At 34.9% G+C, this 12205-nt stretch overlaps 1 protein-coding gene across 3 annotated transcripts in view; it reads left to right on the top strand.

Moving 5' to 3' along the window:
- The window catches only part of GSK3B (glycogen synthase kinase 3 beta), a 203646-nt gene that overhangs the window by 64629 nt on the left and 126812 nt on the right, over window positions 1-12205 (top strand). For all 3 annotated transcript variants that reach the window (XM_032852321.1, XM_032852318.1, XM_032852319.1), the window contains exon 2: window positions 3985-4178. In XM_032852321.1, coding sequence (XP_032708212.1) covers window positions 3985-4178 — 194 coding nt within the window. The remainder of the gene's footprint in view (window positions 1-3984; window positions 4179-12205) is intronic.

The following is a 12205-nucleotide window of genomic DNA, read 5'->3' as shown; positions in this document are numbered from 1 at the left end:
TGTATCATGTGTTCTGGGAAATTTAGTATTGTTTGTTGTTGTTGTTATTTTTGTTTTTTTAATGAGATTTGTTGATTTCCAGCTTTTCATGAGGATTTTGGCCCGTTGCTTATAATGCTTTGTTGCTAAGATACAAAATTATACAGTTTCTAGTAGCAGATGTTAAATTGTTTGAACAACACAAAATCGATTATTTTACATTTTTGTTTTCCATATGCTTTTGCTTTGGGATAAGTTCCAAAATCTAAGGTTACCAAAGTATTTTTGGAAATAGCTCTTTAGCTATTAGTAAGTGAATGGTTGAGGCCTGGAAACTGTAATAGATTATCATTTATTGTCTTATTTCTTACTGCTTCAGAGCTGATCTTTTCACATTATATTTTCAGAAATACATGCTTCTTGGGGGGGGCAATAATACATGAAGTTAAGTTTTTCAGCTGTATTAGGAAGGTTGTAAAATATAGCAGAGGCAGTATGAGGCAAGTGAGGAGTTCTTTTTACTTAAAGCTTTATGATATTGGACAAGTTAAACTCTTCATTTTACCTTCCTCATTTGCATAGTAATGTAATGTCTTCCTGCATTTTTTTATGAGAGTAGATGAAACAATGAATTGGATGGTTCTTTATACAGTGAAATTTTATATAGCTGTTTTATTGCTAAGCCGGCAAACTACAATGCCAAATAGTGACATTCTTTTCCTTGGCACACTAGCTGCTGACTGTCCCATGTGCTGATGCTCATGCCAAGTCATCCCCAGTGTTATCTTGCCATTCTTTACAGCTCTTCTATTTCAGTTCTATGATGAAGCAGTCTGAAGAGCTTGATAATTTCTGAATAAAAATTCGAGAATGCTTGAGGTAGAAAGCCTGAGAACCATTGTTCCTAGTATACTTAGGGATTTTGTATTGGAAGAAAATATAGCCTGTAAGAGTTCTCAGCAATTTCTGAACTGCTCAAAAGAGAATAGAATAAGTCTTTAATTTCTGCTAAGATGGTTAAGTCTACCTTTTTTACTAGGTGTATAAGAGTGTGAAAGGATTGATCCTGGCCAAATTCACTTGCAATTTTAAATTAAGAAGTCTTAAGAGTGCCTTCTAGTGATAGCATCTGTAGGACCTATTTATCTTTCTACCCCACTTTAATACTTTTGCAGAATGATTTCATTTATGCATTATAATTTAGATATGAGAAAAAGTACAGTTAGATGTTTAGATGTTCCCTAGACTTAGTAGTTGAGGTTAAAGAGATTTTAAATCTTAGGGTTCTGATGGATACCTTTCATAGCTGGTTCTCGAAGTCCTATTTCTGAAATGCTATGGTTTCTTTAGAAATACAGTCTGAGGAGGCAAGTGGGGAATGTTTATATATGCTTATAATAAGTTCTTTTATAGAAGCAAGTTCAAAGCTGTGGCTACTATTTTCTTTATTGAAATATGGTCATACAGTAGAAAAGCGTAGTTTTTGTTTACACCTCAGCTTTTGTTTTCAATTAAAATTGTGAAATGCAGCAGCCATTCTTAAAATCTGTTATTTTAATTAAAAAAAAATAATGCTCTGTTTTTTTAAATTAAACCTGTGAGATTTTACAAGTAACTTGTTCAGTGGAATTATTAATAGTTCTTGAAATATATACTTTTTGGTGATATGCTTTTGACTTGGATGATCTAGGGAAGAGTCAGGCTGTTGAAATCAATTTTGTTTTTTATTTTCTTTGGGCAGTTGTATAAGAAAATATATTCAATACCTTGGATTTTATTCTTTCTGAATTCAACCATTTTTAGAGCTCTTCATTTAGAGTTTAAGTTTAGAAGACTATGATTCTGTCTTCAGAGGAATGTTGTGTAATACAAGTAGAGATAGGTTTATTTTACAAATGAAGAAGAAAATAATGTGTAGTAAAGTTTATAGTCAACCTGAAAAGTTGTAATTAACATTAACATGCTCAAAAGTGACGGTAATATGGAATATTTGGGGAGTTGAGCATGATGATTTAGAACTGAGATTTGATTTAATTAGGTCTTATAAAATATTTGAGATTTATCTTACTAGGAAGTGAAATGTGAAGAGATCATTTGAAAGCATTGAGAACTGCTGTATATGCATGGGCTTCTGCTGGGATTTGCATGCATTTCAAGTACATATAATACTGTTATGAATAACAGTGATGGTGTTGACAAGATTTGAGTTATCTTTCTTCAAGTGATGTTGGATTTGTGCTGTCATACCTGTTGGGTGTTATACCTTGGAACCAAAAACATACATATTTAAGGTAGTCAGTCATACTATTATATATAATATAGATTGCCTGTAATTCTCTAGGTCTTAAAGTAGGAATCTTTCATTGCTTTTGTGTCTTTCATGAATGCTGCCTTATAAGCAGGAGAATTAATCAGTCACAGATATTACATATTGGTTTTCATGTATATTAGCACCTCTGTGAACTAAAATAGTTATACACTTTGGGTAAATATGCCAGTAACATTTGGATTTTCATTTACCTGGTAATTTTATATTGGGGAAAAATTGAAACCATTGGAAAAAGAGATGATTATTTTTTCATTCTTTTATATGTGAGTTACAAATGAGTACTTCATAATCTAGGCTTGGTATCTGGAGTTAGAAACTGCATTATTTTTTCTTTTATTAGGTTAGATGAATTCAGATAGCATCATAAAAATGATATAATGGAAGAGTAGAAGAGGAAAAAAGGAAAAAGTGCAGTTTAGTCTGAGTCTAAGGACTTACATATACTGAGAATAGGGTTTAGATTTCTCAGGGAAGAGAGAAAAAGTACAGATTATAATTGCTACTTCACAATGATTGTACTCACTAGAATCTGTATGTATTCTGAAATCACTGAAAGAACAATTTAAAGCTTTTTAGAATCAGGTTCTAGGTAGCATAGTGTGGTTTAGAATAGTTTAAGAGTTTGGAGAATAAGATTATGTGAACTCTGCCTAGTCAAATAGGAGGTGGCTCTTGAGCTTGAATTGAAGAGACTCTGGATTATTACTGGGAGGGGAGGAAAAGTGCAAAAGGTAAGGCAAGAGCCATCGAGTGGGCAGAGACCACAGAACGTCAGTGAACTACTTACGAATGAGACTTAATTCAGAATGGATTTGGTTTTTCTTTTATCTTTTACATCTCTTACCCCAAATTAACACTCTATATTTCTTTTCCCCATCTAACCTTTCTCTGAGAAGTATTCTATTTTCTTAAAAAGAAATAAGATAGCAGAGAAGCAAAAACTCAAAGCCTTCCCTTCCTAAAGGCAGAATGGTCTGAATATAGTCAACATATTTAGATATTTTTAGCTGCACCTATTTTATTTTTGAGTAAAATAAGGAAGCCTTGAGAAAAGAACTAGGGCCTGTAGAGTTGGATGGATAAAGATTCAAACCCCAGTGGATCCACCATTTGACTTTTGACTTTGGCCAAATTTAACATTCTTGCCATTAATTTTATATGGGAACAGTACTGTATACCTCATGGGGTTGTTGTTTTTATTAAATGGAGTCATATATATAAGCTAAGCATGATGCCTCATCTACACAATGACTGAATAAATAGTGGTTAAAAAAATTACTTATATTTGAAACAAATAGTTGAAATAATTCTATATGATAAACTAAGATGAGCATTTAAAAATAATTTGTAGTAGGGGCACCTGGGTGGCTCGGTTGGTTAAGCAACTTCCTTCAGCTCAGGTCATGATCCTGGAGTCCCAGGATGGAGTCCCACATCGGGCTCCCTGCTCAGCGGGGAGTCTGCTTCTCCCTCTGACCTCTCCCCTCTCATGCTCCCTTTCATTCTCTCTCTCTCTCAAATAAACAAAAAAAATCTTTAAAGAAAAATAAAAATAAAAAAATAAAAATAATTTGTAGTAAAGAATGTAGTTTACTTTGTATAGTTAAACAATTTTCTCTGCTTTTTATGAATTAATTCTTTACAATTCTTATTTCTCTATCTCTTCCTTCTTTTAGGAGACAAGGATGGCAGCAAGGTGACCACAGTGGTGGCAACTCCTGGGCAGGGTCCAGACAGGCCACAAGAAGTCAGCTATACAGACACTAAAGTGATTGGGAATGGGTCATTTGGTGTGGTATATCAAGCCAAACTTTGTGATTCAGGAGAACTGGTTGCCATCAAGAAAGTATTGCAGGACAAGAGATTTAAGGTAAGACCTTTGGTATTTCATGTATTTTGTTGCTATCAATAGATGTAAATGAATATTTTTTTCATTCATTTCTTTTTGCTTCAAGTGCAAATTTATTATAGAGACTTTCTGTCCTTTTCTTTTTTTTTTTTTTTTTAAGATTTATTTTTTTTTTTTTTTTTTTTATTAGAGAGAGAGAGAGAGAGAGAACACAGAACACAGGGGGAGTGGGGGCGGGAGAAGCAGGTTTTCCGCTGAGCAGAAAGCCCGACACGGGGCTTGATCCCAGAACCCTGGGATCATGACCTGAGCTAAAGGCAGATGCTTAATGACTGAGCTACCTAGGTGCCCTGACACTTTATTTCCTTTTTTCTATTTTATAGAGATAAAATTTACTAAAGAGCGCAATAGTTTTGAACCACTGCTGAGTGATATGTGATGTTAAAATGTTGTGAAAGTAGATGAAAATTTCTCAATTTATACTTTTAAAAAGTGACCTGGATCTCACTGGTGTAGGAGAACAGAGAAACACTACCTGTGGTGTTTGCTCATTTGAACAGTTGACTATACTTCCTTTCTTAAAATTTCCTTTGAATCTGTGATGCGACACTATCATTTATTTTTTCCTAAATAACTCTGAATTTTCTTTGCTATTTTCTTATGTCTTTCATCCACCTAAACCAGCCATCCCCACAGTTTAGTTTATTTTCATTTCTTACACTAGCTCTCTAGGGGATCCTATGCATGAATGTTCAGAGGTCGTCATCTCTTATTTTATGGTCTATAGTTGAGAGTCAGGAGACCTGGGCTCTAAAGTAGACTCTGCTGTTAACAAGCCACACAGCTCTGTTATGTTCTCTACTTCTCCCACTTATGCAGTCTTTTACTGATAGTCACACCTGTGCTAGCAACTATGCCAAATTTGAAGGGCTATAAAAATAAATGAGATGATCACTCCTCTGAAAAGCCACAGTCTACTAGCTCTAGAATGTCTCAAATATTCTAAAGAGGTTTTTTTTTAAGAAAAAAAATTCTTAAACCTTTTGTCTTCAGTTCTTACTCTTGTAAGTACTAGGCCCCTGTTGCCAAATGCCTATGGATCTTGATTTGTTATCTCAAATTGGCAAGGCTTCTTACCTAAGACTGACCTGAGTTTAAGACCCAGTGGAAATCCTTTCTGTTGGTTCCCATTCCTTTTTGCTTTTTCCTTCTAATGATTTTGTCATTCACCTTGTCATTCAGACTTTTCTATTCTCTCATACCTCATATCTAGTTGTTATCAAACTTCATTGATTTTTTTTTTCCTCCTCACTGCCTTGATGATCGGTGACTTCTTTCCCTTTTTCATCACTACTATTCTAGTCAGTCCCTTGCCATTATTTGGCTTACCCACTAGTAAGATTCTACATCTGATCTTCCACTTACCAGCACTAGAATAACCCCACAGTTCAGTGGGTCATATTGTTTTCCCTACACACAATTCTTCTATGGTTCCTCATAGTCTAGGAAAAAAAGCCTGCTCAGTTCAGTAGTATGTTCAGGAGCTTCTATAGTCTTGCCTTATCTCTAGATAGTTAGCTTTCCAAATCTTCTGTGCTACTATCCTTGAAATATATTGGTCTTTATGGCCTCTTTGCTTTTATTTAGCTTCCTTTATCACTCCCATTCTCTTGCTAATCTAAATCTTGTGCAAGTATAAAGACCCTTGTCAGATTGCTCCTTTATGAAATTTCTCACATTATTCCAGCGAGCCTGTGGATATTGTTCTAAATTCCTTGAACACTTATTGTCCATAAACTAGTGAAATTCCAAATTTTTTCATGACAGAAACTCCATTTTTTTTTTTAAAGATTTTATTCATTTATTTGACAGAGACACAGTGAGAGAGGGAACAGAAGCAGGGGGAGTGAGAGAGGGGAAGCAGGCTTCCCGCTGAGCAGGGAGGCCCGTGTGGGGCTCCATCCCAGGACCCTGGGATCATGACCTGAGCCAAAGGCAGATGCTTAATGACTGAGCCACCCAGGCGCCCCCAAAGACTCCATATTTATTATGTGTATCCTGGGTGCCCACACATTCAGTGTTTTGGGTTTTTGTTTTGTTTTGTTTTTATTAGTAGTTGGTAATAGCAAATGCTTACCAAATTCTTGTTACATGCTCAGTGATTTACTAAGATTTACTAAGATTTTGAGCCTTATCATTAGTTTTGTGAGATTGGTACTGTTATTATTTGGATAAGAAAACCTACGCACAGAGATTATAAATTAACTTGCCCAGGGTCACACAGTTAGCAAGTGGAAAGTTGGGCAAGTATTTGAATCCACATGTTCTGACTGCAGAGTGCTTTACTAAATATTTTATCATCACTAACAGATTCTAAACAGATACTGTTTTAAATTTTTTTCCTTTGGTGTGATTAAGTAATTCCTTTGAAATACAGTTTGGTTCATTTGTTTCTGTATGTATCCCTTCTTAGAATGTTATCGCTGTTCTTACTTGACTTTAAAAAAAAAAAAAATATTTGGGCTCCTAGGTGGTTCAGTGGGTTAAGCCTCTGCCTTCAGCTCAGGTCATGGTCTCAGGGTCTTGGGATCGAGCCCCACATCGGGCTCTCAGCTCAGCGGGGAGCCTGCTTCCTCCTCTATCTCTACCTGCTTCTCTGCCTACTTGTGATCTCTCTCTTTAAGAAAAAAAGAAAAAAATTATTTATATTTTCAGGCTGTGAAACACACTAATATGGTTGCAAAGACCAGAAATATACAAATGTCATGTACTCTCTGTTCCCTCTGTCATGTTTCCATTGTGTTTTGGTTCATTTTTTCTGGGTTTCTTTAACACAAATGAGCAATTAAATGTAATTTTCTTGGCTTCTTTTTAACATAAAAGATAATATATTAGGGATACTCTTTTGTACTTTGCCTTTTCTCTTACCTATAAGAGAAATTTATATTCTGCACATATATAAGAGAATTTATATTCTGCATATGAATTCAGAGATATTTCTCATCCAGCTGCATAGTATTCCAGAGTTCATTCAACCATTCTTCAATGTATGGATATTTAATTTCTTTTCAATATTTTATAATCTCTAGGGGTGCTGCTATGAAAAACCTTTTCATATTCATTGTTTTAATCAGATGTGTGTGTTCAGGGTAAATTAAGAGAAGTAGACTGCTGAGTCAAAACATAAACACTTATGTAGTTTTGTTTGATATTGCTAAATTCTCCTCCATAAGGGTTGAACCAGACTGGGTTCTCTTCAGTAATATGAGTGCCCGTTGCCCCCCAGTGTGGACAAAATGCATTGCTTAACTTTTTCATCTTTTTGTTCATCTGATAGCTGAGAAATGGTAGCTCATTGTAGTTTTAATTTATAATCTTATTATTATGAATGTAGTTTAACGTCTTTTCACCTGTTCAAGGTCCATTTTGGTTTTGTGAGTGTATATGAATTGTCCTTTTTTTCTTTTTTCTCTTTTTGCCCATTTTCTTTTTTTTTCTTTTTTCTTTCTTTTTTCTTTTTGCCCATTTTCAAAATGAGGTTTTGGCCTTTTCCTCTTAGCTCTGAACAATTTTTTATAATGGATTAATCTTTATTTGTGATATATGTAGTACTTTTACTTTGTATATTCTATTTTTCTACCATATGAAAGTCTCGCACTACCCCATGAGTCAAATTTATTGTTCTTTTATCATATCTGGGTTTTAAGTTGTAAGTAAAGAGACTTTCCTAATGAAAAACCTTTTCCTCAGGTTATAGAGAAATTCACTTTTTTTTTTTTCCTGGTAGTTGCAAGATTTCACTTCTCACATTTAAATTCTCTGATCCATTTGAAGTTTATTCTTTATTTATGGAGTTTATTCTTATGTATGGTATGAGTTACTGATACAATTTTATCTTTTCTAACTCATTAACCATTTAGTTGCTCAGTACAGTTTTTTAAAGGTGTGTCTTTGCTCCAGTGACTTGCCTTGGTATTGCAATCATATGCTGAATTTCCACACGTACTTGGTCTATTTCTGGACTTGCCATTCTGTTCTACTAAGTCCATTCTGTTCCAGACTAGGTCGTTTGCATATCCCTCTGTCATTACCACACTGTTTTAATTATAGAGCTTTAAAGTATGTTTTAATGTCTCCTAGAGCTAATCTATTCTTGTAGCTTTCCTTTTTTGTGTTTTCTAGCTATTCTTTTTTTTTTTTTTTTAAGATTTTATTTATTTACTTGACAAAGAGATCACGAGTAGGCAGAGAGGTAGGCAGAGAGAGAAGGGAAGCAGGCTCCCTGCTGAGCAGAGAACCTGATGTGGGGCTCGATCCCAGGACCCTGAGATCATGACCTGAGCTGAAGGCAGAGGCTTAACCCTCTGAGCCACCCAGGTGCCCCCTGTTTTCTAGCTATTCTTGAGTGTTTGTTTTTCCATATGAACTTTGGCATCAGTTTGAATAATTCCATAAAAAAGCTGTTTGATATTTTTAATTGAAATTTCATTAGCTTATAAATTAACTTTGGGAGAACTGACCTATTTCTGATGTTGGCTTATCTACGAATAAGAGATATCTTTCTGTTTATTCAAGTTTACTTTTGTGTGCTTCAGGAGTTTTATTGTATAGGCTTTTGACATTTCTAGTTAAATTTATTCCTAAATATTTATTGCTTTTGTTGCTATTGTATCTTTTGGGTTTTTTTCTTCTACATGCTAAAAAGTAGCAAGTTCAGTTCTTTCCATTGTATCACCTTTCCTTTATGAAACTTAAGTATTCTTTGTTTTCCTTGCTAAATGTTAACTGTTTCCAAAAAATTTTTTTTTTTATATATTGGCCAATTCATTTTTCTTGATTATCATAAAATAGTAGGAATTTTCATGACAATTTAAGATTCTGTAGTTTCCTTTCTGTGATTTACATAGCTGCTGCCTGGGATTACACTAAATAATTACGTATTTCCAGAAAAGGTTGAAATAGGGTCTTCTCCTTGTCCAGTCAAAGAAATCATCCTGAAAAACCTGCCAGTATCGGTGAGAGGCAGTTTATTTTGGTGAAAAAAATGAGAGAGAAAATAGTCAGAGACCAAACAAACAAACAAACAAAAAAACCCCACAAAACAAAACAAAACCCAAGAGTAATTATCCCTGCACACTAGTCACATAAACTATATATAAGACGCTGAGCTTTTCTATTAGGAATTTTAGGTATAATCTAATTTCAGTAGTGTTTTACCTGTAATTTGAATGCCTTTTTTTCTTCTGTGACCCACCATACTGTGGCAAATTACTTAAACAGAAATTAAATTACTTCACTTGGCTGGTTTGGAAGTGCTTGTGATAGAAAATGCTCTTGTGGTTTTGTAGAGGTAAAGTCTAGCTAGGTACCTTATGTGGGAGACATTTGATGTTAGATCAGGGCGAAGATTAATTGGTCCCAAAAGTTACTGACAGTTGTTAAGGCTGGCTTTTCTAATTTGAAAATCCGTAAGTTGCATTTTTAATTAATTAGTGATCTTTGCCTCATTAACTATTAATTTCAGTTCTCCTTTGAACTAAGTCATAGGTTTCAGGTCTCCTGTTTGGTTTCAGTTGTTCTGTGGTCAGGATATGCGGGTGGAGATGTGAAGTGTAACTATCGTCCGATCGTGAATAGAGAGTGAATAGGGTTCTACTTTTAATATTTACCATTTTTGAGAATGAGGAGAGATTTAATCCATGGGATTATTATTATATTATTATTCTCTGCATGGATATTGTGGAGACAGCATAGAGGAAGGAAGACCTTGGGTGTTCATTATTAGTAGCTTTGTAAGCTAGAGCATATTCATTAACTTTATGAGCTTCAGCTTTATACTACAACAATGCCCCAGCCTACTGTTTGGCACAGAAGAAAACTCAATAAATATTGTGTTCCCTTTTTTTCCTCATGTTGTATGAATCAAATGAAACAATGTATTATGAGAACATGTTCTGAATTTTAAAACTCCTAGTAACTAAATTCTGCTTTTATTTTTAGGCATCTGAATTACTACAAATGGCTGTTTACTTTGGATTTTTATGTTCGTTTTACTTGCTCTTAAATTTGATAATTTTTTTTAAATAAACATTTTTTTCTCTTTTAGAGAGGGATGGGGAAGCAGCAGAGAGTGGGGGAAGATCTTAAGCAGCCTCTATGCCCAGCAGAGAGTCTGACACAGGGCTCGATCTCACAACCCTGCGATCATGACCTGAGCTGAAATCAAGAGTCAGACAGTTAACTGGCCTCCCAGGTGCCCCTAAATTTGATAATCTTATTTTGAGGCACCTAATTGTATGTATTTGTATAACTATTTTAAGTCATTTGTGGAAAATCTATTCCTGATAAAACTGACAAACAACTTTAAAAGAAATAGTAATCTTTACTTATGTCATATGGAGTTATATTCTTTGGGTCACAGAAACGTCTTAACTTCTGTGGAGGAGAGAGGAAAGGACATTAAGTAGGAAAGGTCTTACACTGCAATGCAACTCTAAGAAAGTTAAAGCAAAACCAGTGGGGAATCTCACCCTGAGGTTGAACCATCAGAGGAGTACAATGTCTCCTGGGAAAAGGTCTCCCTTAAATATATCTGCCACACGCAGTCATTTTCTGGAAGTCAGTTCATGGGAAGCTTGGCATGGCATGGTTTGAACAGGGGAATGGCTTTGAGAGCTCAGCAGCTGGGGCCATGGGTCAGTGATGCTCCTTGCAGTGTGAGATTTGAGAGGCACATTATTACCAAACCAAGCCTTGTAGGGTTAGAGACCCTTTTCTGCTACTTTCCAAGTGTATAGGTAGTGACTAGTAAAATGTTTTTTTTTTTTTTTTTAATGAATTGAATTTTTAGAGACTGTACAAAGGTTGCTGTCAAAGAGTTCTGTTGATTTTGCTTTTAAAATTATATATAGTTTTATTGTGTCTTTTATTCCAGAGACACAAAAAATGGTCTTGAATGTCCTTTTTCTGGTTTTTAATGGCTTGAATGTCTTGAGTGAATGAGGAATAAAACTTAATATAAGGCAGCCAGAGTAATTAGGCAGAAAAGAAAAGACATTCAAATTGGCAGGAAGAAGTACAACTGTCACTATTTGCAGATGACGTGATATTATATATAGAAAACCCTAAAGACTCCATCAAAAAAAATCTTTAGAACAACTGAGGAGACACAAAAATCTCTTGCATGTCTATACACTAATAATGAACTATCAGAAAGAGAAATAAAGAAAGCAGTCTCATTATAATTGCATTGAAAAGGATAAAATCCTAGGAATAAATTTAACTGCAAGGTGAAAGACTCAATATTGAAAATTATAAGACAATAATGAAAGAAGTTGAAGAAGACAAAAATAAATGGAATGATATTCTGTGCTCATGAATTGGAAGAAATCAGTTTTGTTAAAATGTCCACATCACCCAAAGTAATCTACAAATTTTAGTGCAATCACTATTAAAATTCCAGTTGTGTTTTTAAAAAAGCTTATTTATTTATTTATATATTTGAGAGTGAGCACGAGCTGGGAGAGGGGCAGACAGAGAGGGAGAGGAATGGAGAGAATCCCAACCAGACTGTGCTGAGCACAAAGCCTGATGCAGGGCTCAATCTCATGACCCCAGGATCACAACCTGAGCTGAAACCAAGAGTCAGAGGCTTAACCGACTGAGCCATCCAGGTGCCCCTGTTATTTTTCAAAGAAATAGGACAAATAATCCTAAAATTTGTATGGAACCATGAAAAACCCTGAATAGCCAAAGCAGTCTTGAGAAAGAAGAACAAAGCTAAAGACATCATACTCCCTGGTTCCAAATTCCGATACAGAGCTGTAGTAATCAAAACAATATGATACTGGCATAAAAGAAAAGATGCATAAGTCAATGGAACAGAATAGAGAAAGCACAGAAATAAACCTATGCCTATGTGGTTAAGTATGACAAAGGAGCTGAGAGTACACAATGGGAGAAAAAAAAAGAATAGTCTCTTTGATAAATGGTGTTGAGGAAACTAGACAGCCACATGCAAAAGAATGGAATGGGACCACTGTCTTACA

This window comes from Lontra canadensis, unplaced genomic scaffold (assembly GCF_010015895.1).
Source record: "Lontra canadensis isolate GAN:19392208 unplaced genomic scaffold, GSC_riverotter_1.0 scaffold6, whole genome shotgun sequence".
NCBI lineage: Eukaryota > Metazoa > Chordata > Mammalia > Carnivora > Mustelidae > Lontra > Lontra canadensis.
The sequence above is the reverse complement of the archived record's forward strand: the minus strand, read 5'-3'. Positions and strand labels throughout refer to the sequence as shown.